The following is a 20,392-nucleotide window of genomic DNA, read 5'->3' as shown; positions in this document are numbered from 1 at the left end:
TGTGGAACAAGATGGAGTTGGAATTTTGTGGATTTAGAGGGAGTGAGCCATGACTGTTCGAATTAACGAGGATTTTACCATGGCTCACTCTCCATGTGGTGGAAAGCGTAACCTCTATGTGAAGGTTTTGTCCTTTCCTTCCATACTTTCCATACTTCCAATTCCATACTCACTCACCAAATTCTCAAATGTTAGGTTTAATCAACCTGACTATGCACTTGAAATGATTTTCTAACAAGTTAAACCGAAATGATCCTTTTGCTTTATGTAAGGAGAATTTTTTTAGTGCAATAGTCCGATCGTCACGTGTTATTACTAATCTATGTCTTATAATATGAGTAAACGACATGATTAATAATTTTATTGATCCAAAATATAATATCAATAAGTAAATACCCACGTTAAAAAATAATTGACTTGCCGAATGCTGAATTTTCCAATCCAATCATCTTCAAAATTTGGAGTTCACATACCTCACTTAGCCATGTTAGTTAGAGCAGTATCTTCATTTTTCGACACCCAAGTTCGAATCTCTCTCCCCTAGTTTAGATCACATCCATCAAATAAAAAAATTGGAAGAAAACAAAATGGGCCTGGTCTTGGGTTGGGCCCATATCCCTAGTAAGTGGAAAAAACTTTTGGGCTTCAAATTGAAAACCAGCTTTCGCACCAATTGCCGCCAAACCAGGTCGGCCCGTATCTGTAATTTAATTAGTTAAACTACCATTAATTAAATTACCATTTTATCCCCCACTTTCTCCTTCCCTCCTTCTTTCCCCAGATCCCATATGAGAGCATATGATATGACCACCTGCAAAAACACCAAATCCCAGATCCACTACCACCACGCGCATTCCCCTCCTTCGTCGTAGGGTTTATCCCACTCGCCCCGAGTTGACTCACCCGACTCGCTCATGAACCGGAACCACAATTACAAGAACAGCAGCAATGCCTCCAACAAAGAGATGGTAATCATGGACGCCCGACCCGGAAAGTTGAACAGCCGATCCAATTCCATATCCGACCCGAACACCAGCCAAAGCCTCGCCTCCATCCTCAACAACCCCAATGCCTCCGACGCCTCCTCCTGGGTCGGCTGGTGGTCCTCCTCCGCCTCCGTCTCCCCGCCCGAATTCGCTCCTCTCGTGCCTAAATCGGCATCGGACTCCGTGACCCGATCCGACTTCCAGCCTTACCTCGCCTCCGTCTCCGATCACTACAACCGCTTCGCGGACATCCTCAACCACGTCAAGAAGGAGAAATCCGACGTCGACTCCATCGGCGGCCAAGGAGAAGCCCTCGTCGCGTGCCTCCGGGAAGTCCCGGCGCTCTATTTCAAGGAGGACTTCGCCCTGGAAGACGGCGCCACGTTCCGTTCGGCGTGCCCGTTCACGAACGTCTCCGAGAACCTGGTGCTGCAGGAGAAGCTGTCGCATTACTTGGACGTGGTGGAGCTTCACTTGGTGAAGGAGATCTCGCTGCGTTCCAACTCCTTCTTTGAGGCCCAGGGGCAGTTGCAGGACTTGAACGTCAAGATCGTCGAGGGATGCAGTCGGATTCGAGAGCTCAAGGAGACAATTTTGCTCTTGGATGTCGATTTGGTCGACTGCGCAAGGCAGATTCATGATCTGAATGAAACCAGGAGCAATTTGTTGGCTCTGCAGCAGAAATTGAGGCTCATTTTATACGTCAATCAAGCTCTTTCGGCACTTAAACTCGTATGCATTGTGCTTCAATATCTTTCTTTCGGTTTTAATCATTTCGGGTTTGTAGTGTATTCAATTGTGCATGTATTGATAGTTATTAGTTAGTAGCTATTTGGTCTAGAATTCACTTCTTCAAGAATCGCCAATTTGCGATGTTGGATTTGATCTTTTTTCTTAGTAGATTGATTTCCTTCGAGAATCGGTTCAAAGCATAAAACTTGATGACCATTTACATTTCTTGCAAATACTAGCAAGACCCAATTTGAAGCACTGATACGTGATTGGTGAGGTTTCCGATAGCTCTACTCGGATTCAATGATAGATTTTGAATTTGTTGCACAATTACTCAAAATTGTAGTTGCAATTTTATCCCCAACCTGTTGACGGATTATGAAAATTAAACTCTTGTTGTGCACCTAACTTTCAGATGATTAGTGGCTTGTTTTTCGTCCCCGTCTTTAAGAAATGCTCATGATTTTCAATTGAGAAGTTAGGTGAAAATGTATATGTCATTTTTATAAGTAGCAAGATTCTTAATATAAGTTGATTTACTTTTTCTGTCATACAGCTTGTTGCCTCTGCAGATTGTGCTGGAGCCTTGGACGTCACAGATGATTTACAGCATTTGCTGGTATGTTTTTATTTACGTTTTGTTTGATCTGCTCCCAAAAACTAGTGTACTAAAACAAGGAACGGTGTACCAGACTACAATTTCTATCTACCTTATTGATGTCAATGTGTTTAATAGGATGGGGATGAGCTTACTGGTCTACATTGCTTTCATCACCTCCGGGATCGTGTAGCTGCTTCAATTGAATCGATAAATAGGTATGATTTCCTGTTGTAGTGGCACTATTATTAAACAAATGAGTGACTCCATTTGAGTTGCTTATGATTTTTTCAATATAAGGAAAACTAACCAAAAGTCCTCAAAAACTTTAGTTTTAATCAAAAGGACAAAATAGTGTTGTAAGTGAATAGTACCATGAGTGACTTTTTAGAGTAAAAATGTCCTTAACGTTAAAAGTGAATAGTACCAGGAGTGTTTCATCAAGACTCCCATGGGCAGCTTTTAATTTCTTTCTTCTGAGAATCTGAAATAGAGATGCCTTTCTTCATCCTGTTTGGCTTATATTGACCAGAATATTGGGATAAACATTTTATGTCTTTCAAATGGAATAAAATTCGATGAGGCATGTTTATAGTAACTTATTAAATTTATTCTTGTAGCATTCTTTCTGCAGAGTTTATGCGTGCTTCAATACACGATGCCGGAGATACAGATGTTATAATTATATCCAGAGTGAAAGCAAGGGCATCTAGTCTCATGAATGGAGAAGGAGAAGATGGTGAAGTAAGCTCAAGTCTTTTTCTTAAATTGCATAATATTTCAAGTCTATTCTCTCCCGTGAGGAGCTGCTCTCCACTGATTGAAAAAAAGCAGATAATTAAGTTTAGTAGCCATTGCATTTCTTTTACTTCCGAATCAGCTGAAATGCTTACAGATAAATACACTATTGTAGGAATTAAAATTTTCTTTGCAGAAATTATGTGGCACCATATCTTTTCGATAGTATGCTTTGAAATCTGATTTTACGACAACAGTATTTGAAGATCGTTCAAAAACCAGTGCCCTGCCATAAGCCATGTTGCAAGTTTTGTGGAACCTGCCCGAAAGCATTTAATTTAAGTTTGACCATTTACTTCAGCTATAAAGACTTTGTAGGATCTTTGAATGACTTAACTGTTTTTGTACACCCAGTGCCTTGTCCAAACTTCATGGTTTCTTTTTTGTATATGTTATATGCTGTAACTGCTTTTTTCAGTTGATATCCTTTATCGTGATTTCAGAAGTCTGGGCATGATTCTATATATAAACTGGTCACTGTTATTTTTGTATCAGCAGATTAAGTTGGATGATGAAGAAACCTCCAATTTTCAAGATCGTCTTCTTCCTGTCATCATTGGATTGCTTAGAACTGTGAGTAGTCATCGTTTTGTCAAACCTAATATGTTTTCAACCAATTTTTTTTTTTTCGTTGGGGTGGAGTTGATTTCTTTCTGTGATCAAGGAGTACCTTTAGTGATCTTTTAAGTAAAGTTGGTATCCTTTTACTTTCAGGCCAAGCTCCCTTCTGTGTTGAGGTTATATCGTGACCAACTTACAGCTGACATGAAGACTGCTATTAAAAATGCGGTTGCAGAGCTGCTTCCCATTCTTGTTTCACGACCACTGGAGTCAGATTTTACACCTGGAGAGCGAGTTGATGCAGATGGTGAGAAATTTGTGATATTGTTTGTCATCTATGCCTATGAAGAATTACACGTAATATAGAAGAAAAATAGATTCTATAATTCTCAATTTTTATGTTTACGTTCTGTCTTGTTCTTTTCTTTTTGTGCCGTGTTTTTTGTACACGAATTTGTCTTTGATCTTTTAAACATGGTTTTTTAGGTTTTGGCGCATCACTTGCGAGCAAGTTGAGGAGCCTGTCATCTGAGAGCTTTATTCAACTTTTAAGTGCTATTTTTCTAATTGTAAGGGTATGTGTTCTAGACTATTCTTGTTTTGTTTCGTAGGCATTGTATTGCTGAAAAATAAGATGCTCTATAATTGCTTCGTTGAATTCCCAGTATACTCACTATTTATTTTCTTCAGGTTTAGTGTGTATCTATTAAATTTGATATTTCTAATGATTAACATTTATTGGGCTTAGCTTGAGGATAGATTTGGCTTGGGGTTGTCTGCGATGTGTAGTCAATTATATATTTTGTTTCTTGCAAGTTGTGACCACTTCACTAATATGAACCAACTAATATCGCTTGTCATAATTTTCAATCACTTGATAGCCGGTTGAACCAATTACAGATATTCTCTAACCCTAATACATGTAAAGAAATCATAGATGGGTTTCCTCCTCCATTTTGGTCAATTCTGTTGCTTTAATATTTGAGTCTATCAGTCAAATTCATTTGGGAGCATTAGGGTAAGGGACAAACAGTTTTAAGGGCAGCAGTTCTTATAAAAGAACAGGTACTGGTCACATAAACTCACCATACCTACATGATCTGTTTTTAGATTGCTCGATAAGTTATTATCAGATGGCATATGTGCTGTATTTCATTCATTTTTTCATGTGAGCTTTATCTAAGTTCTTCTTTTCTATTTTCTTTAAGCATCAACCACTATTTGAGTGTGATGTCATATGAATTATTTTAGTGAATGCAGGCACATCTAATGCGGGCTGCTGAAGTGAAGAAGGCCATTGAATGGATTATGTGCAACCTTGATGGTCACTATGCAGCCAATTCAGTTGCTGCAGCGATTGCAGTTGGTGCTGCGGCTGCAGAAACAGCTCAAGAGGGTGATGGTCAAGGTGGCTTGCTTATGCCATATTCACCCCATAGGGTTGCTACAAAGGCACTTTCAATTCAAGGGAAAGCTAATGATGCAACAAGTCCTTCAAACATCTCTAAGAATTTTAGGTGGGCTCTTGTCTCTTGATTATGTTACTCTGATGTCCAAAATTTTCACCTTTGCTGAAACCTTATGCATCTTTGAATTTTAAATTTTGTTTTGTGTTCGTCTTGCCATGTAAAATAAATTTTGCCCTTAGGAAGGTCTGAAATTCTTTGGTTAATTTTAGGGGTTTAGTTTTGATATGTCCAAAAATTGGAGTGCTTCCAAATGCATACTGTCTGAAACAATGTGATTCTAAACAGAGCTGATGTGTTACGAGAAAACACAGAAGCTGTTGTTGCAGCATGTGATGCTGCTCATGGAAGATGGGCAAAACTACTCGGTGTTCGTGCTCTTCTTCATCCAAGGTTGAGATTGCAGGAGTTTTTGAGCATATATAACATCACCCAAGACTTTATAACAGCTACAGAGAAGGTATGCATATTTAATTCTTTTATCTGTCCCCTTTCTTTTATTGTCCTTTCTTTGATCCTTTAGTTTTATGATCAACCATGTTATGTCTCTGGTGCCATTTTGTCCACTGCCAACATAAAACAGATAGGGGGAAGGCCGGGATTTAGCATCAGGGGAACAATACAGTCACAGGCCAAAGCCTTTATGGATTTTCAGCATGAATCTCGTGTTAGTTTCCGATAGTATATACTTATACTTTACTTTCTGCTTTATCTTGTTTGTTGCTATGAACCAATTTTTTTTTTTTTTTTTTGGTTGTTGTAGATGGCAAAAATTAAGGCAGTTCTTGACCAAGAAACTTGGGTGGAAGTGGATGTTCCTGATGAATTTCAGATCATTGTCACTTCACTATTTAGTTCTGAATCATTGGTTTCCCAGAACCTGGATGCTGTCCAAGATAATACGGAAACAAGTTACAATGAGGTGGCCACAAGCAGTAATAGTTCACATGCAGCAGAAACGGAATCATCAGTTGCTGAACAGCAATCTAAAGGGGCGGATTCTAGTGAAACATCTGCGGATGTTACTGTAAAGGAGACACCAAAGTCTGATGGAACTGAGAAAAATAAAGCTGATGTTGCAAATTCTGTTGCTCAAAATAACCATAGCAATAAGGAGCGAGGAAAATCAACCTCTCAAAGCCTTTTCTACAAAGGTGTTGGTTTTCACATGGTAAACTGGTCAGTTGCCTTGTTTTTCTTATTTCTTGTTGTCTATCTTTTTGTTTTCCCCATTTATTCTTTTTTTTTTTTTTTTGTTACTCCAATCCTGATTTGCAATTTGGAGTTTTGGTTTGCACTCTTCTTTCCGCCATCAAGGAACTTACTATTAATTTTTTTCAATAATTATAAGAATTTTTCAGTATAAGCCTTTAGTTACATTTTCTCCTTGTCCTTGGTTTTTTCCTCCAGTGGCTTGATATTGATGAAGATGTTGTCAGAATACATTGATATGAACAACTTTTTCCCAACACTGTCCTCAGAAGTTGTTCATCGTATTGTAGAAATTTTAAAATTTTTCAATACAAGAACGTGTCAGCTTGTTCTTGGTGCTGGTGCCATGCAGGTACTAATTTCTCTCTATAATAGATGATATTGTTGCAAATATTTAGGAATTTTCGCTCAAACACCAAAAGGGTTATGCAACTGAGGTGATCAAATAGCTACTGTTCTTCAATGTACATGTATCAAAAACGCATTACACTGATTTTACATGCAACTTTCTTTCTTGAGCCCAGAAATGCTTTAAGTGATTGTTCAAAACGCTGTTCCAAGTTTGTGGTCACTTTGTCCTGTTATATCTACTGACTATGCTCCCCGGGGTCATTCTTGCGGCTTTTTGATAGATCACATGTGATAATGCAGGTATCCGGTTTAAAGTCTATTACTTCTAAACACTTGGCCTTGGCAAGTCAAGTCATCAGTTTTACGTATGCTATTATTCCTGGTAGGTGATTACAACTTTATTTTGAAAAATTGTTGTATATATGTATGTATTTGTAGAATTCTACTTTGATCATCGAGTAATCACTTTATTCATTCCATTTCTGCAAGAAATCAGGCAAATTCTTTTTCAAAAAGTGCCAGAGACAAGAAAGGCATTGCTGCTATCAGAAATTGATCGAGTAGCTCAGGTTTGTCTTCTACTTTTATTTTAATTATATATATGTAATTTACATGTTTGTCAAGTTTGTTAACCTTTCAGAATGCACCTGTAATCTCGAATTCTAAAATCAGATTCTTTGAGCCCATATTTACTTTAGCCAAGTTTTTTGCACATATTCCAGAAACCATTCCGATGTTTCTTCATTCAATTTAAAACAGGATTATAAGGTTCACAGAGATGAAATACACACCAAGCTAGTTCAAATCATGAGAGAAAGGTTATTGGTTCATCTACGCGGGTTGCCCCAAATTGTAGAGAGCTGGAATAGACCTGAAGAGGCTGATCCACAGCCTAGCCAGTTTGCTCGATCCCTTACCAAGGTATCTTTTTCTTTTTTTTCTTTTTTTAATAGAAACAAGTGGTTATTGTATCTGTTTATCTAACACCCCTCTGGGGATTTCTTTATCTTAATTGATCTTTATGGGCCTCACCCAACTGATTTGCAGGAAGTTGGATACTTACAACGTGTTTTAACTCGAACTTTACATGAGGTTGATGTCCAAGCGATTTTCAGGTAAGGCTCATATCACATGGAATTTGCTTGGAAACTTGGTCAAAGACTCAAAGGGTCTTGTTTTCCCACCCCGCCCCCCACATTTAGTCGATGTGCTTTGGTTGATGAGATTGGCAGTTAATGATTACTGTGGTTCGTAATTTTTAGGCAAGTAATTTTGGTCTTCCATTCACAAATATCAGAAGCATTTTCACGGTTAGAGATCAGCACACCACAAGCCAAGGACAGGTACTACCATTTCAGTTCTCCCCCCCCCCCCCCCCCCCCCTCTCTCTTTTGTGTGCATACAAATTGTTAGAACTCCTTAATGAAACTCAACTTTTCACTTTGTCTACCAGGCTGCGCCGGGATGTCAAACACATTCTTGGCTGCATTCGATGTTTACCTTCGGATAAAATGAGCGAATCTAGTATTCCAAACTGGGGTCAGCTAGATGAATTTTTGGTGCAGAGATTTGGCGAGGAAGCCAGTTAAATGTTGTTGTAAAGTAGCGAATCACTTGCTTCGTTGGAGATGGCTAATCAAATTTTTGGGGATGTCAGAACCAATTTCGGTGGCCTATGCATTTCCCTTGTACAATTTTATTGAGGTAACCTGAGTGTAAGCACTACGGCGCTCTCCCCCTCCCTCCCTCTCTAAACACACACACACCGTCTATTTTTTCCGTTAGCTTACCGGTGTCTTTATTTTTCAGGTTTTACATTTTTTCTGAGATGTATAAAGGCAGTGTACTCAGATCCAAATATTTCAAGAAGGTTGTTGAAATTGAAACCGGAATGTTTTTTCTGTAGCAGTCACACTTGAATTACCATTTGTATTTACTAGGACGACTCAAATCAATGTTTTGCTCCCCTGATTGTAATTTTGAGTTAAAAGATGACGACGATTGATTTTTTTTGGTTTTTTAGCTTAGTGAAGGGACGACGAGCAGTATCGCTTTTGAATTCTCGACTTCCGTCGCCGGAATCGCATCTAATTGTATCAATAGTTGAGTCATTTGCCTGAATGCCAGTCTTAAATGGTAAATAAGAGCTTATTTTTCATGTACCATTTGTGTTTACCAGCTAAAGCTCGTTATTCTGTTTGGGCTGTTATTGGGCCTGCTAGTCTTTACTATCTTTGGGCTTTACTGAAATTATTTTTGAACCCAATATAAAAATGTTGGATCATGAAGCCCTATCCATTAATATCGCTTGCGAGAAAAATTAATGAAATTGATTTTATTTTTTATCTTATTTGTTGTCAATGAGACTCACACAGTAAAGTTAAATTAAAGATTTTTGACTTCATTTTTGTTTGCGGTAAAAAAGACAGTTAGAAAGCAAAAGTCAAATGAGTTATCTGCCACGTGTCATATATGATATCACTCTTCACAAAATCCTTTATTTGAGTCCTAGTTAGCTTATTTAGGCCATCTCTAACCGATGGAGGGCCAAGGGGCTCTCCTTAGTCCTATAGCCCTGCAATAAATTATATTTTAATGAACAGTGTTATACCATATTTTATACCATCTCCAACTGAGGAGACTAAAGGATCATAGGCCAAACATAACAGTTTGACAAAAAACCATCTCTGAGGAGACTAAAGGATCATAGGCTAAACATAACCCTTTGACAAAAAATCATCTCCAACCGAGACGGCTAAAGAGTCATAGGGCAAACATAATTTATTATTTTAATTGAATTAATATGGTTAATTAAATTAAACTATCATATTAAAATAAGGGTTTCAGACATATTTTGAGTGTCACTTGTCGCCAAATGAATAAGCCTCTGGATTTCTTATCTTTATATAATCTCAATAATTTTTTTTTGATAGGATTTCGAGTGACACGTGTCCCTAACGTGAATAGCTCTCCACATTTCTTATCTTTATGTAATCTCAATAATTTTCCAGATATGATTTCGAGTGACACGTGTCGCTAAAATGAAAAGTATGTGAGAAATGGTGTAGGAATGACTTTGGTATTTATAGGAAAAAAAATAGATTTTTCTTTTAAATTCGTCCAAAAAAAAATTTCAAATTTCAATGGTAACCTAACAGCAACATGACATCATGTAGCCGTTGGCATTCAAATGGGCTGAGCTGGCAAAATATCAAGCTTGACATTATGCCACTAGAGGGTTGGCAAAATGCCAAACTTGACATTCTGGCATTGGAGGGCTGACCCCTTAAGGGCTGGCAAAATGTCAAGCTTGATATTCTGGCGCTAGAGGGCTGGTTGGTTGGAAAAGGTTAGCATGCTGGCCTAATTTGGGGGTTTTGGTCAGATGGGGCCCACAAGCCATTTGACCTAGTCCTCGGTTGAAGATGATTTTCGTGTCATTCCAAGCTATTTTTTGTCCTATAACCCTTTGGTCTGGTTGGTTAGAGATGAACTTATAGTTTAGTTTGTAGATGGCCTGCCTCTCCCTACAAATATGACAATTTTTTTACACAAAACAGAACACGCACAACAAAAGCCACGGCATACACAACGTAATAAGCCACGGCGGCGGATATCAACAAGAGAAGCAAAAGAAGACGGTCGACGCCGGTACATAAGGAGAAGAAGGAATCACTTGCGGTGGCTGCGGGACGGCGATATTGATGGTACTCGATGACGATCATCATCATGTTCACATGGATATGCAGGCGTTGCTCGAAGGATGCATAGCTAACGTCGTCTCCTTAACGACGCCTACAGACGCGTGCAGGTTTTCGGCGGTGTCTAGGAGTTTCATGTCGGCCGCCGAATCCGACGCCGTCTGGGACAAGTTCGTTCCCCATGATATCCCCTCCATCCTATCTCACCACTCCTCCTCCTCCTCCTCCTCCACGTCCTCCAAGAAGGAGCTTTACCTCACTCTCTGCGAAAACCCTATCCTTCTTGACGATGGCAAAATGGTAACTTTACATTATGTTGTGGTAGGATTAGGGTTGACCCCCAAAATTTGAAACATGAATATAACTTTGCTGCTACTAATTCCATGATCTTACGAATATTTTTTTTTTGTATGCATGCACTTGTCGGACTTAGGCATACCGTATGGGTATTAGCGGAGGGAAATGATTTCTACACGCCAATTTTCTCGTAATACACACAGTCTATTTCTGAAGTTTAGATTGAATAAATTAATCAAAAGTTTTTATGGAAATACATGTGTGCGTGTAGAAATCATTTCCCTTAATAGATGATGAGTTACTACCGGTGTGGATGTTCTTGCCTTCTTATGCTCTATGTATGCAGCTGTTTTTTCTGGACAAATGGAGTGGGAAAAAATGTTACATGATATCGGCAAGGGACTTTATGATTCCTTGGGGTGATTCTCCTGACAAATGGGGATGGCATTCTGTTGCCGACTCCAGGTCTGTAAAATTCTTCATTCGTTGTACGTTTTGTTGGTTTGTTTACTGATTATGCTAAGTGCTACACTTTGAAAATATTAAGCAAGCGTTTACGATTGGATTGGCTGTATGTTTGTAGACATCGAAATTTCGGTGAAATAAATGTTGATCAATAGTTACAATTTCAATGCTCACGTGTCACATAAATTTTACACGTAGCGTGTGACTAAACGAAAAATCAAAATAAATCGGAAAAGTCATCAAATAGGACACATGTCAACACCTGGCAGAAATGATTTATTTCATCTGCATATTATATTCAAAATTAGGCCTTGGAAAATTCTATAAATAGGAAGCCAATGCATTCATTTGGGGAGGAATTCATAACCAATAGATAACCAATTCACCTCACACCAAAACCTTGAAGCCCTGAAACTCCAAGGCTCCCAAGCAAATCCCGAAGGATCAAGAAAGCTCTCTTCGTTCTTCGTCAACCCAACCTTCAAGATCAAGCCCCAACGGCACTTTGAAGGAACTTCCACCAATTCAAGATCAAGCCTCGACGGCCCTTGAAGAAAGGGTTCATCGTTCATCATCCGTTCATCCTCAAGGATCAAGCCCCAACGGCCCCTTTGGATCGACAACATTAACGAATCCATTCATCAACTGTTCATCAAGCTCAAGCCCCGACGGTCTCGCGAAGAACTTTCACCAATTCAAGATGAAGCCTCGACAGCTCTTGAAGAGAGAGAGTGTTCATCGTTCATCATCCGTTCATCCTAAGATCAAGCTCCAACGGCCCTTTGGATCAACAACGTCGACAAAACCACACATCCAACCGTCATTCAAGATCACGCTCAAAAGCCCTTGAAGATCCGTTCATCACTGTTCTTCAAGATTAAGCCCAAAAGCCCTTGAAGATCCGTTCATCACTGTTCTTCAAGATCAAGCCTAAAAGCCCTTGAAGATCCTTTCGTCACCGTCATTCAAGATCAAGCCTCAACGGCCCTTGAAGAAACTTTCAACCGTTAATCCAAGATCAAGCCTCGACGGCCCTTGGATCAATCGCACATCCACAAATACACACCTTACGGAGATCGAATCAGAGGATCAAATTTGAGAGAGATTGTAACCCCTAAATCATTAATACAAATATTATTTTGTACACGTGTTCTTGTCTCGTTCGTTTCAGGAAAATTTCGTGTTTACAGTGTTATATCTGTAGATTGAAATATGTGTTTATATGTATGTATGTAATTAGGCAATTGATTAGTATGTAAAATTATATGGAACAGATTTGAGGAGGTGGCTGAGCTTAGGTCTGTTTGGTGGCTTGAAATCCGTGGCAACATTGAGACACGGATTCTCTCTCCATCCACAGTCTATCAAGCTTATCTTGTGTTCAAGTTAAGTGCAACGGTGGATGGGTTTGATCGTGACGATTCCTTGAAAGTCACGGTAGGACTTCTTGGAGAAGAAGAGGTCAGTAGTAACCGCGCTGTGTTTCTGGACCAAGAAGAAGTCCCCGTCGGAACCAGTGAAACTCAATATCCGAAGAAAAGGACCGATGGCTGGTTTGAGATGGAGATGGGTGAGTTTTTCTGTCCAGGAGAAGAAGATGGTGCGATAATAGAGATGACTTGTATGGAGGTTAATAATTGGACTTAAAGTGGCCTCATTGTTCAGGGGATTGAGGTCAGGCCCAAGAGAACTTAGAAAGTTTCTTATGGTGCATTTTCTATCACATGATGCATCAGCAACAGGAAACGACTTGCATGCAACAGGTACTAGAACTTATTGTATCATAACATTATTGGCAAAACAAAGGAACGAGAACTTAGTGTTTTATAACGTTAATGTAACATCCCAAAATATTATGTTGGTTCATCTAAGTACTCAAGCTCCAAAGCTAACATGGAGTTTGCTAGAGTTTGAAATTGTGCAATTGTACCCAAGTAGCTAGTTTACATTAGGTTGCAGTTTGCTTATCTTTAAGCTACCAAACTACTTGGAAATACTAGCTAGGTAGTGTGTTCTTAGACAATGATGATGTCGCATGAGAGATCACAAAAGGCCTCCCTCACAGCATATTTGCCACTTCTTCCCAAGCAATTGCACCAAACGAGACGGCTTCTTCCTCGGAGCTTTTGTAATCGATTGCCAAATAAGTTCAAGGAGCACAACCAATTGATGCAGTCATCTCCCACACATTTGTCACAGTCCTCTGAAACGTTCGAACTCTTGTCTTTGTTTTGTGATGTATGTACAATGTGATGAAAGATGGATAGTTCAGATAAGAAGATGGTTTGGAACAATCATAGGTGCGTGATCTAGTGATGGATAAGATTGCTTACGCGTAAAATTCGTGGAGCATAAGAGATTGACATACTCTTGCGAGGTAGCATCGTATATTAGGCCCGGCTCAAGTGCTCTATTAGGATCGACGTGACCTGTTCCCATAGCTAATGGTGAAGCAGAGTTGAAATTGTCACCGTCGTCAAGAATTGGATTGCGAGTAGTGTCCAATGGATTGGCTGTGGTCATCAAAGCAGACCTAATTGCTGTTGCGCTCCATCCTGGGTGCGCACCCTTCAGTAGCTCAGCTACACCTGAAGCATGAGGGCAAGCCATGGATGTCCCGGATATCAAATTGTAGTCACTACGTAAGTTCACAATCAACCCACTTTGAACTGATGCAACCTTCGGAGACCAAGCAGCCAAAACTAATGACCCCGGGGTCATTATATCCGACTTCCAAAGGCCCGGATAACTTTTTGAAGGACCTGTCGAAGTGTACAAAGCAACAGCGAGTGCAGGCTTTGTCTTGAGCAGTGTTTGTTGGAAATTTATGCTGACAGTAGGGTTCGCACTTTTCCGTGCATAGTCAATCACAGCCGGCTCATCCTTTGTATTCGCTACAACACTAGGAGTTGTAACGTATCCTAATTCGCATATCTCAGGATTATTGGTAATAAAGACAGCTCCAAGAAGCCCCGATTGAATGATGTGATACACTGCCACCATCCCCTGCTCTACTGCACTACTTAACGAAAGAAAAGACCTTCACTTATTACTTCGAACTTGTAAATCTCGACTCTTGAACAATCTAATCTTTATCGCTATCACCCAAATTGGAAGAAAATAATCGTAAACTCATGCCTGAGAACACAATTTGATATCTGAACTGAATCATACTACATGAAGAATCATACAGTGCCACAAAACATACTGAAAATCACAATGGAAGCATACAAAAAGGAGGATGTTTTCTCCAACCTGTAGCAATCATGATTCAGTACCGGGCCATGGCCGACCTCAGTCATTCCATTTCAATGGGGGCTCGAGCCACTTCAACAATAAAGCCCTGTGATCTCCAGAGACTCAACCCGAAGATTCAGTATCGGTCTCCAGATGAACGGTCATATACGATTGTGGGTCTCCTTCTCTTGTATGTTAACAGATAACAAGCAAAGAGGTGGCTTTGGGGTCTCCTCCTCTTATATGTTAACATGGAACAAGGACTGAGCTTTTTGGGCCTTCTCTTATATGTTAATACAGACTGATTAACCCTGCTCCTTTTCCTGTATTTGAAGTAAAAAGGATCAAGCTTTGAATCGCGCCTTTCGTCCTTCGGCATTGTAACACAGACACGTTCATCTTGCTCTTGTTTATTGAGAGCAAAAGACTCCAAGTCAACACCATTGGAGCAGCTCCCTTGTCCTTCCTTCAACTGCCCGTCATCGTCCCCATTCTCCTCTTCGATATCCAGCTTCAAACAACCAACATCCGTCGATGAATCACAAACACACACTCTCAAACTCCGCGAACGCAGTTTCTTAGCAGAGACATTCATGGCAGCCAACTGCCCATTATCATCGTCGTCGTCGTACTCGTCATCATCATCATCATCATCGAAAGCCGCATCCTTTGAGCCCTCTTCAGCACCAGATACATCACGAATTTTCCTGCCATCCACCACGGCCGAAACCCTATACTTCCCCAATCCCAAACAAGCTCTCCCCTTTCCACTCCTCACCTTCTGACTCCTCACAACCCCTCTCCACCGCGCAAGCGACTCCGGCAGCCAGCAATCGGCACAAACCTCAGCCTCCAATGCCAAGCAAGAATTCTGAGACAACAGCGCAATCCCTCGATACTCGGAATCGCAACGCCTGTGCACTCTCCGATTACACTGGCAGCAAGTGAAAGAGTCCTCCTGCGACGGCGAAGTGGCGGCGAAGCAGTAGGAGCAGAGCTCCGAGGACTCGACGCGCGTGAGGCATTTCTTGCAGAGAAGGACGACGCGCCACTCGCTGTAGAGGATCTGAAGCTTGCTCTTGGCGCTGGCGTTGGCAATGTCAACTCTCAGGTGGCAACAATGGCACTCCAACAGATTCGGTAACTCTCTGGTTTTCTTCGTCGATTGCGATTGGGGATCTTCGTTGTTCTTCATTGAAGCATTTGGCAGCGACGACGATTCGCTTCGAATCAAAGGGGGGTTTTTTGGTTGTAAATAAGGGTTCAATTCAAGCAAAATAGGGCCCCTATTGATCGTGTCGCCAAGACGAGGCCGTTTAGGGAGATAACAGAATAGGCCCTTTTGTTTTTGTATGCCGCTTGTGCTACTACATGGTGTAACTGGTGTTATTGCAATTGTGTCAATGTGTCTATATTGATTATTTCTTTTCGTTATAACGGTAAAGCGTCACATCTCTAATTTTATTTTTGGAGTGCTACTAATAATTATCTTGCATTATTTCCACTTTTCTCCTTGAATTCTCAAGGGTAGTGCTATTTATATGTCCATTTATTTTTGCTCTCAAACATTTCTTTCAATTTTCAACGGTTGGATCGAATGCATTAAAGAAGATTATGTGAAAAGTAAAAATTGATGTGAGAATAGAACAATCCATTTTAAATTGCAAGATTTTGCGGCCTCATGTGCTTTCGTACGTTTGCCTATCCCATTCCACATCAGTCAATAAAGTTAACGATTTTCTCGATCAACTTGATGGAATTGAGAAATTTTTATGGGTATTCAAAATACAAAGCAGTACACCACGAGTTAAAATATAAATGAAAGAAAAAATTGATATGTTCCACTTTGAAGTATAAATTTTTAATGCATCTTCACTTATATTATAACACGTAATGTTGCATTTTTTTCGAGTGCACTAAAAAATTTTGATAGGCCGGCCACAAAATGAAAGAACATGGGGCCAAATCGCACAATTACAAATTTAGAGAGGAAAGTGAAACTTTCGTAATAATACAGGGGCGCATAAACAAATAACAAGCTTACAGAACGTGGAGATAAACTCCATGAAAACACCAAAATACCCTCCGAAGAAAAAGAAAGGAAGAAGACGAAGACGCCGCCGATTTTTACAGACAGTGAGCGAACGACGGAGAGAAAGAGAGAGAGAGAGAGTGACGATGGAGAAAAGAGAGGGAGAGGCAGAACCAGAACAGAAGGAAGAGGAGGAGCAGGTAGTGAATCCATGGATGGTGTCGGCCAAAGGTGGCGGGAAAATCGACTACGACAAGCTCATTGACCAGTTCGGCTGCCAGAGAATCGACCAGTCGCTCGTCGACCGCATTCACCGCCTCACCGGCCGTCCTCCCCACGTCTTCCTCCGCCGCGGCGTCTTCTTTGCCCACAGGTCCCTCTCTCCCTCTCTCTCTCTCTCTCTTAAGTTTTCGTCTTTCTTTTTTTTTCTGGAAAAATTGCAAAAAATTGAATTGGGGGTCGAATTTCGAGTTTATGTGAAATGCAGGGACTTGAATGAGATTCTGGATGCCTACGAGAGGGGAGACAAGTTCTATTTGTACACGGGACGAGGGCCCTCCTCCGAGGCTCTGCATTTGGGGCATCTTATCCCCTTCATGTTCACTAAGTAAGCTCCCACTGCATTGTTTTCTGATTATCTGATGTTGGTCTTTTCTGAAATTTTCAATCTTTTCGGGTTTTCGTGAGTGTGATCATCGGTATCTCTATGCGTTGTGTTGGAATTGGTATTGCTCGCATGTCCGATGTGAAGTAGATTTTGAAAAGTTTATGAATTGAATTATTTATGCAGATATTTGCAAGAGGTCTTCAAGGTTCCGCTCGTTGTACAACTTACCGACGATGAGAAGTGCATGTGGAAAAATCTGACCGTGGAAGAGAGCCAGAGACTTGCCAGGGAGAATGCTAAAGACATTATTGCTTGTGGTTTTGACATATCAAAAACCTTCATCTTCTCCGATTTCGACTTCGTTGGTGGGTAAGTAACAGATGTGTAGGCTTAACTCCGTTATGAAGTTAATATAGCTTCGTGTTGATATGTATGTGAGTTTATGCTTGAATTTTTTGTAACAGTTTAAGTGGGTTACAAAAGCTATTTCCTTCTCTACCCATGTTGGAAGGGTTTGAGATTTTAGAATCTTATGGAAACCCTTTTGTTTGTTGAAACTGCTTGACACTCGCGTGAGGTTCCATTTTTATCAAACCAGAATGATATGCCCTTTATAATTTAGTTGGCTGCAAACTGCTTGACAAGATACAATAATAATTAGGAAAACCTAGCAGGGTTTGATTCTGTCATGGATACTTTGTGTGTGCGCGCGCTCGTGTTGTAACACTTGCTTACTGATTTCATGTGTAATTTCCTGTGCAGTGCCTTCTACAAGAATATGGTGAAAGTTGGAAAGTGTGTCACATATAATAAGGTGAACTTTCCCCCCATGGCGAAATGTTTTCTTTGTATACCTCTTTGTTGGAGTTTTTGTAATAATTTTGTGAATTTCGGATTTAATATCCAGGTTGTTGGTATCTTTGGTTTCACTGGAGAAGATCACATAGGAAAAGTTAGTTTTCCACCTGTGCAGGTAATTTCCTTGGCTACGTTGCTTATCATATGAAGAATTATTAAATTATTGTTCATTGTTACTGACTAGTTCCACAAAACTACTGAGCTAATATCTGTTTTCTTTTTATATCTTCACTTAAACCTCACCTTCTGTAAGTTTGATTTAGCTCAATAAGTGCTTTCTCTTTCCTATGAGCTCTTATTATTGACTCGCTGCCAGTCAACTGTACAATTCTTTCACCAGTGAACATCTTTGATCTTTCATATTTTCCACCATATAAGGAAAACAATGCATTGCTTAGTCCAAGTCGAATATTGATTTTTCTGAAACCTTCAGTTTGATGTTCTGTATTGGTTATGTGACTATGTAAGATGATGTATGGATGCAAAAATGCGCTGGGATACATAATAAAGAGATCCAATATGGTCGTGTCTTAATGCAGGCAGTTCCATCATTTCCAAGTTCATTTCCACATCTCTTCCCTGGCCAAGACAATCTTCGTTGCTTAATACCTTGCGCGATTGACCAGGTATGCATGATATGGATAATTCTCAGCTAGGATATACGTGTTCTTTTTCCCTTGGCTAAATCTCTAGGGAACCACCTTACTTTAAATGCTGTACGGCACATTTTGAGGGTATCAAAGAGTTTTAATAATTTTGTGTGCTAGTTAATTTGATTTAACGTTGTTTTTCTTTCTTTTGTATTTTTCTAATACTACGGTTTATTTGTTTGTGATTTGTCAAGGATCCTTATTTTAGAATGACACGAGATGTTGCTCCACGAATTGGGTATCACAAACCTGCATTGATTGAGTCTTCTTTCTTCCCTGCCCTGCAGGTATGTTTATGATATTATGTTTTACTGTATGTAGGTTATGATGTGATTTCTGATACCTTTTCTGGAATGTGGATACTTGCAGGGAGAGACTGGAAAAATGTCGGCTAGTGATCCAAATTCTGCCATATATGTAACTGATTCTGCAAAGGAAATTAAGAACAAGGTTTACATTTGACGTTGCCGTAGTCTCAATGTCCCATTCTTCTAGCTGAAAATCACAATCCAAATGGTCCAAAAATTCTTCAAGATTAACCTAAAACAAAGAACTTGTGTGTATACGCAGATCAACAGGTATGCATTTTCTGGTGGACAAGATTCAGTAGAGAAACATAGAGAGCTTGGAGCAAATCTCGAGGTATTTGGATTGTCTCACATGTTAGTAATAGAAATGTGCCCTCCCCGATTGGCATGAGAGTGTTATTTGTTGCTGGATGTGCAACCTTCTTTCCTCATTATAGATTGTCCAAACAAGAAGGCAAATTTGCTTATCAGTCTACAATTCATGCCAATTTGATTTCATATCTTATGAGATTTCTTTGTTAGTACTTGGTTTGGTGCTTTGTAACTTATTGAGGAATTAATTTATCTTCTGGAAACTTTCAGGTAGATATTCCATTCAAATATCTAAGCTTTTTCCTAGACGATGATGATAAACTCGAAGAGATACGGAAGGTGAGACTCATCGCCCCAGTGAATTTATCTGTTTTCTATGTCAACATATTATACATCCTCTTTTTGCTAATTCACCTGGGGTGCTATTAGGAGTATGGTTCCGGGCGCATGCTAACAGGTGAAGTGAAGCAACTGCTTGTTGAAGTTTTGACGGAAATGGTAGAAAGACATCGTAGGGCTAGGGCTGTTGTGACTGATGAGGTAAGCTTTTCTAGCAATTTTAGATGATTGGCCATCCTGTAAGTTGTTATTTGTCTCTGCGTGCTGCGTGATTTTGGAAAGCAAACATGAGTTTATGAAACCCCGGTTATGGCTTAGAAGGACTTACGGAAATGTTTTTGCTTATTTTTCAGATGGTGGACGCATTCATGGCGGTGAGGCCCCTACCCAATATGTTCATCTAACGTCAAGGCAGAGAAGCTTACACACATCTTATAATCACTTCTCAAATAGAAGCTTAGCATTCAATTCTCCTACTAAATTTAGATTTAGTCACTTTTCGATTGTTGATGCTCAAATACAAAAGAAATTGGATGATAGTCGACGCGGCTACACCTGTTTTCTGTAACTGTCGCGTGAATTTGAACTCAATTTGCGCTGATTACATTGGTTTTAAGTCTGGATTTGTACGATATTTTTCGATGATAGCTGTTTGTTCACATCTATTGCAAAGTTAATGTTCATGTTACCACCATCTTCATTAACTCTCAAATGAAACAGAATTGTAAATTGCAGAATCCATACCAGAAAACACAGCTAATCCGAAAACCGACACAATGAAGTTGCAGCGTGCAGCGTTCAGCAATTCACCGGAAGTTTATGCCGATAGAACTGAGAGATGCGTATGCCTGGACATTTGTGATTCGACCTAACAGATAAACA

At 39.9% G+C, this 20,392-nt stretch overlaps 4 protein-coding genes across 9 annotated transcripts; 3 read left to right on the top strand and 1 right to left on the bottom strand.

The window, feature by feature from the left end:
* Window positions 1-764: 764 nt before the first annotated feature.
* On the top strand, window positions 765-8,866 carry LOC103423599 (vacuolar protein sorting-associated protein 54, chloroplastic-like). 6 transcript variants are annotated; one of them, XM_008361691.4, is made up of 19 exons: window positions 765-1,718; window positions 2,275-2,337; window positions 2,455-2,534; window positions 2,937-3,060; window positions 3,613-3,687; window positions 3,829-3,982; window positions 4,162-4,250; window positions 4,936-5,192; window positions 5,430-5,601; window positions 5,725-5,808; window positions 5,905-6,320; window positions 6,552-6,705; window positions 7,005-7,086; window positions 7,194-7,273; window positions 7,464-7,625; window positions 7,752-7,819; window positions 7,967-8,047; window positions 8,158-8,408; window positions 8,514-8,866. In XM_008361691.4, the coding sequence occupies exons 1-18, from the start codon at window positions 915-917 to the stop codon at window positions 8,291-8,293; spliced, it is 3,081 nt and encodes a 1,026-aa protein (XP_008359913.3). In that variant the 5' UTR covers window positions 765-914; the 3' UTR covers window positions 8,294-8,408; window positions 8,514-8,866. The 6 variants fall into 6 exon arrangements, with proteins under 6 accessions (XP_008359913.3, XP_008359914.3, XP_070665402.1 ...); XM_008361692.4 differs by having other exon boundaries at window positions 774-1,718; window positions 3,610-3,687; window positions 7,201-7,273; XM_070809301.1 differs by having other exon boundaries at window positions 774-1,718; window positions 3,610-3,687; window positions 7,201-7,273; window positions 8,158-8,419.
* Window positions 8,867-10,262: 1,396 nt separating this feature from the next.
* Window positions 10,263-13,083, top strand: LOC139190061 (F-box protein At2g02240-like). The gene is made up of 3 exons (XM_070809776.1): window positions 10,263-10,705; window positions 11,049-11,167; window positions 12,442-13,083. Exons 1-3 carry the CDS (start codon window positions 10,409-10,411, stop codon window positions 12,812-12,814), a joined length of 789 nt encoding a protein of 262 aa, XP_070665877.1. The 5' UTR covers window positions 10,263-10,408; the 3' UTR covers window positions 12,815-13,083.
* A 352-nt stretch (window positions 13,084-13,435) lies between these two features.
* Window positions 13,436-14,170, bottom strand: LOC139189934 (subtilisin-like protease SBT3). The gene has a single exon (XM_070809212.1). It carries the CDS (start codon window positions 14,168-14,170, stop codon window positions 13,436-13,438), a length of 735 nt encoding a protein of 244 aa, XP_070665313.1.
* A 2,250-nt stretch (window positions 14,171-16,420) lies between these two features.
* On the top strand, window positions 16,421-20,198 carry LOC103451118 (tryptophan--tRNA ligase, cytoplasmic). The gene is made up of 12 exons (XM_008390553.4): window positions 16,421-16,809; window positions 16,924-17,043; window positions 17,227-17,412; window positions 17,806-17,857; window positions 17,951-18,016; window positions 18,441-18,527; window positions 18,746-18,838; window positions 18,921-19,001; window positions 19,122-19,193; window positions 19,442-19,510; window positions 19,601-19,711; window positions 19,864-20,198. The coding sequence occupies exons 1-12, from the start codon at window positions 16,469-16,471 to the stop codon at window positions 19,912-19,914; spliced, it is 1,329 nt and encodes a 442-aa protein (XP_008388775.3). The 5' UTR covers window positions 16,421-16,468; the 3' UTR covers window positions 19,915-20,198.
* Window positions 20,199-20,392: the final 194 nt, after the last annotated feature.

The sequence above is a fragment of the Malus domestica genome, chromosome 12 (assembly GCF_042453785.1).
Source record: "Malus domestica chromosome 12, GDT2T_hap1".
NCBI classification, from domain to species: Eukaryota; Viridiplantae; Streptophyta; class Magnoliopsida; order Rosales; family Rosaceae; genus Malus; species Malus domestica.
This window is presented reverse-complemented; position numbering and strand designations above follow the sequence as displayed.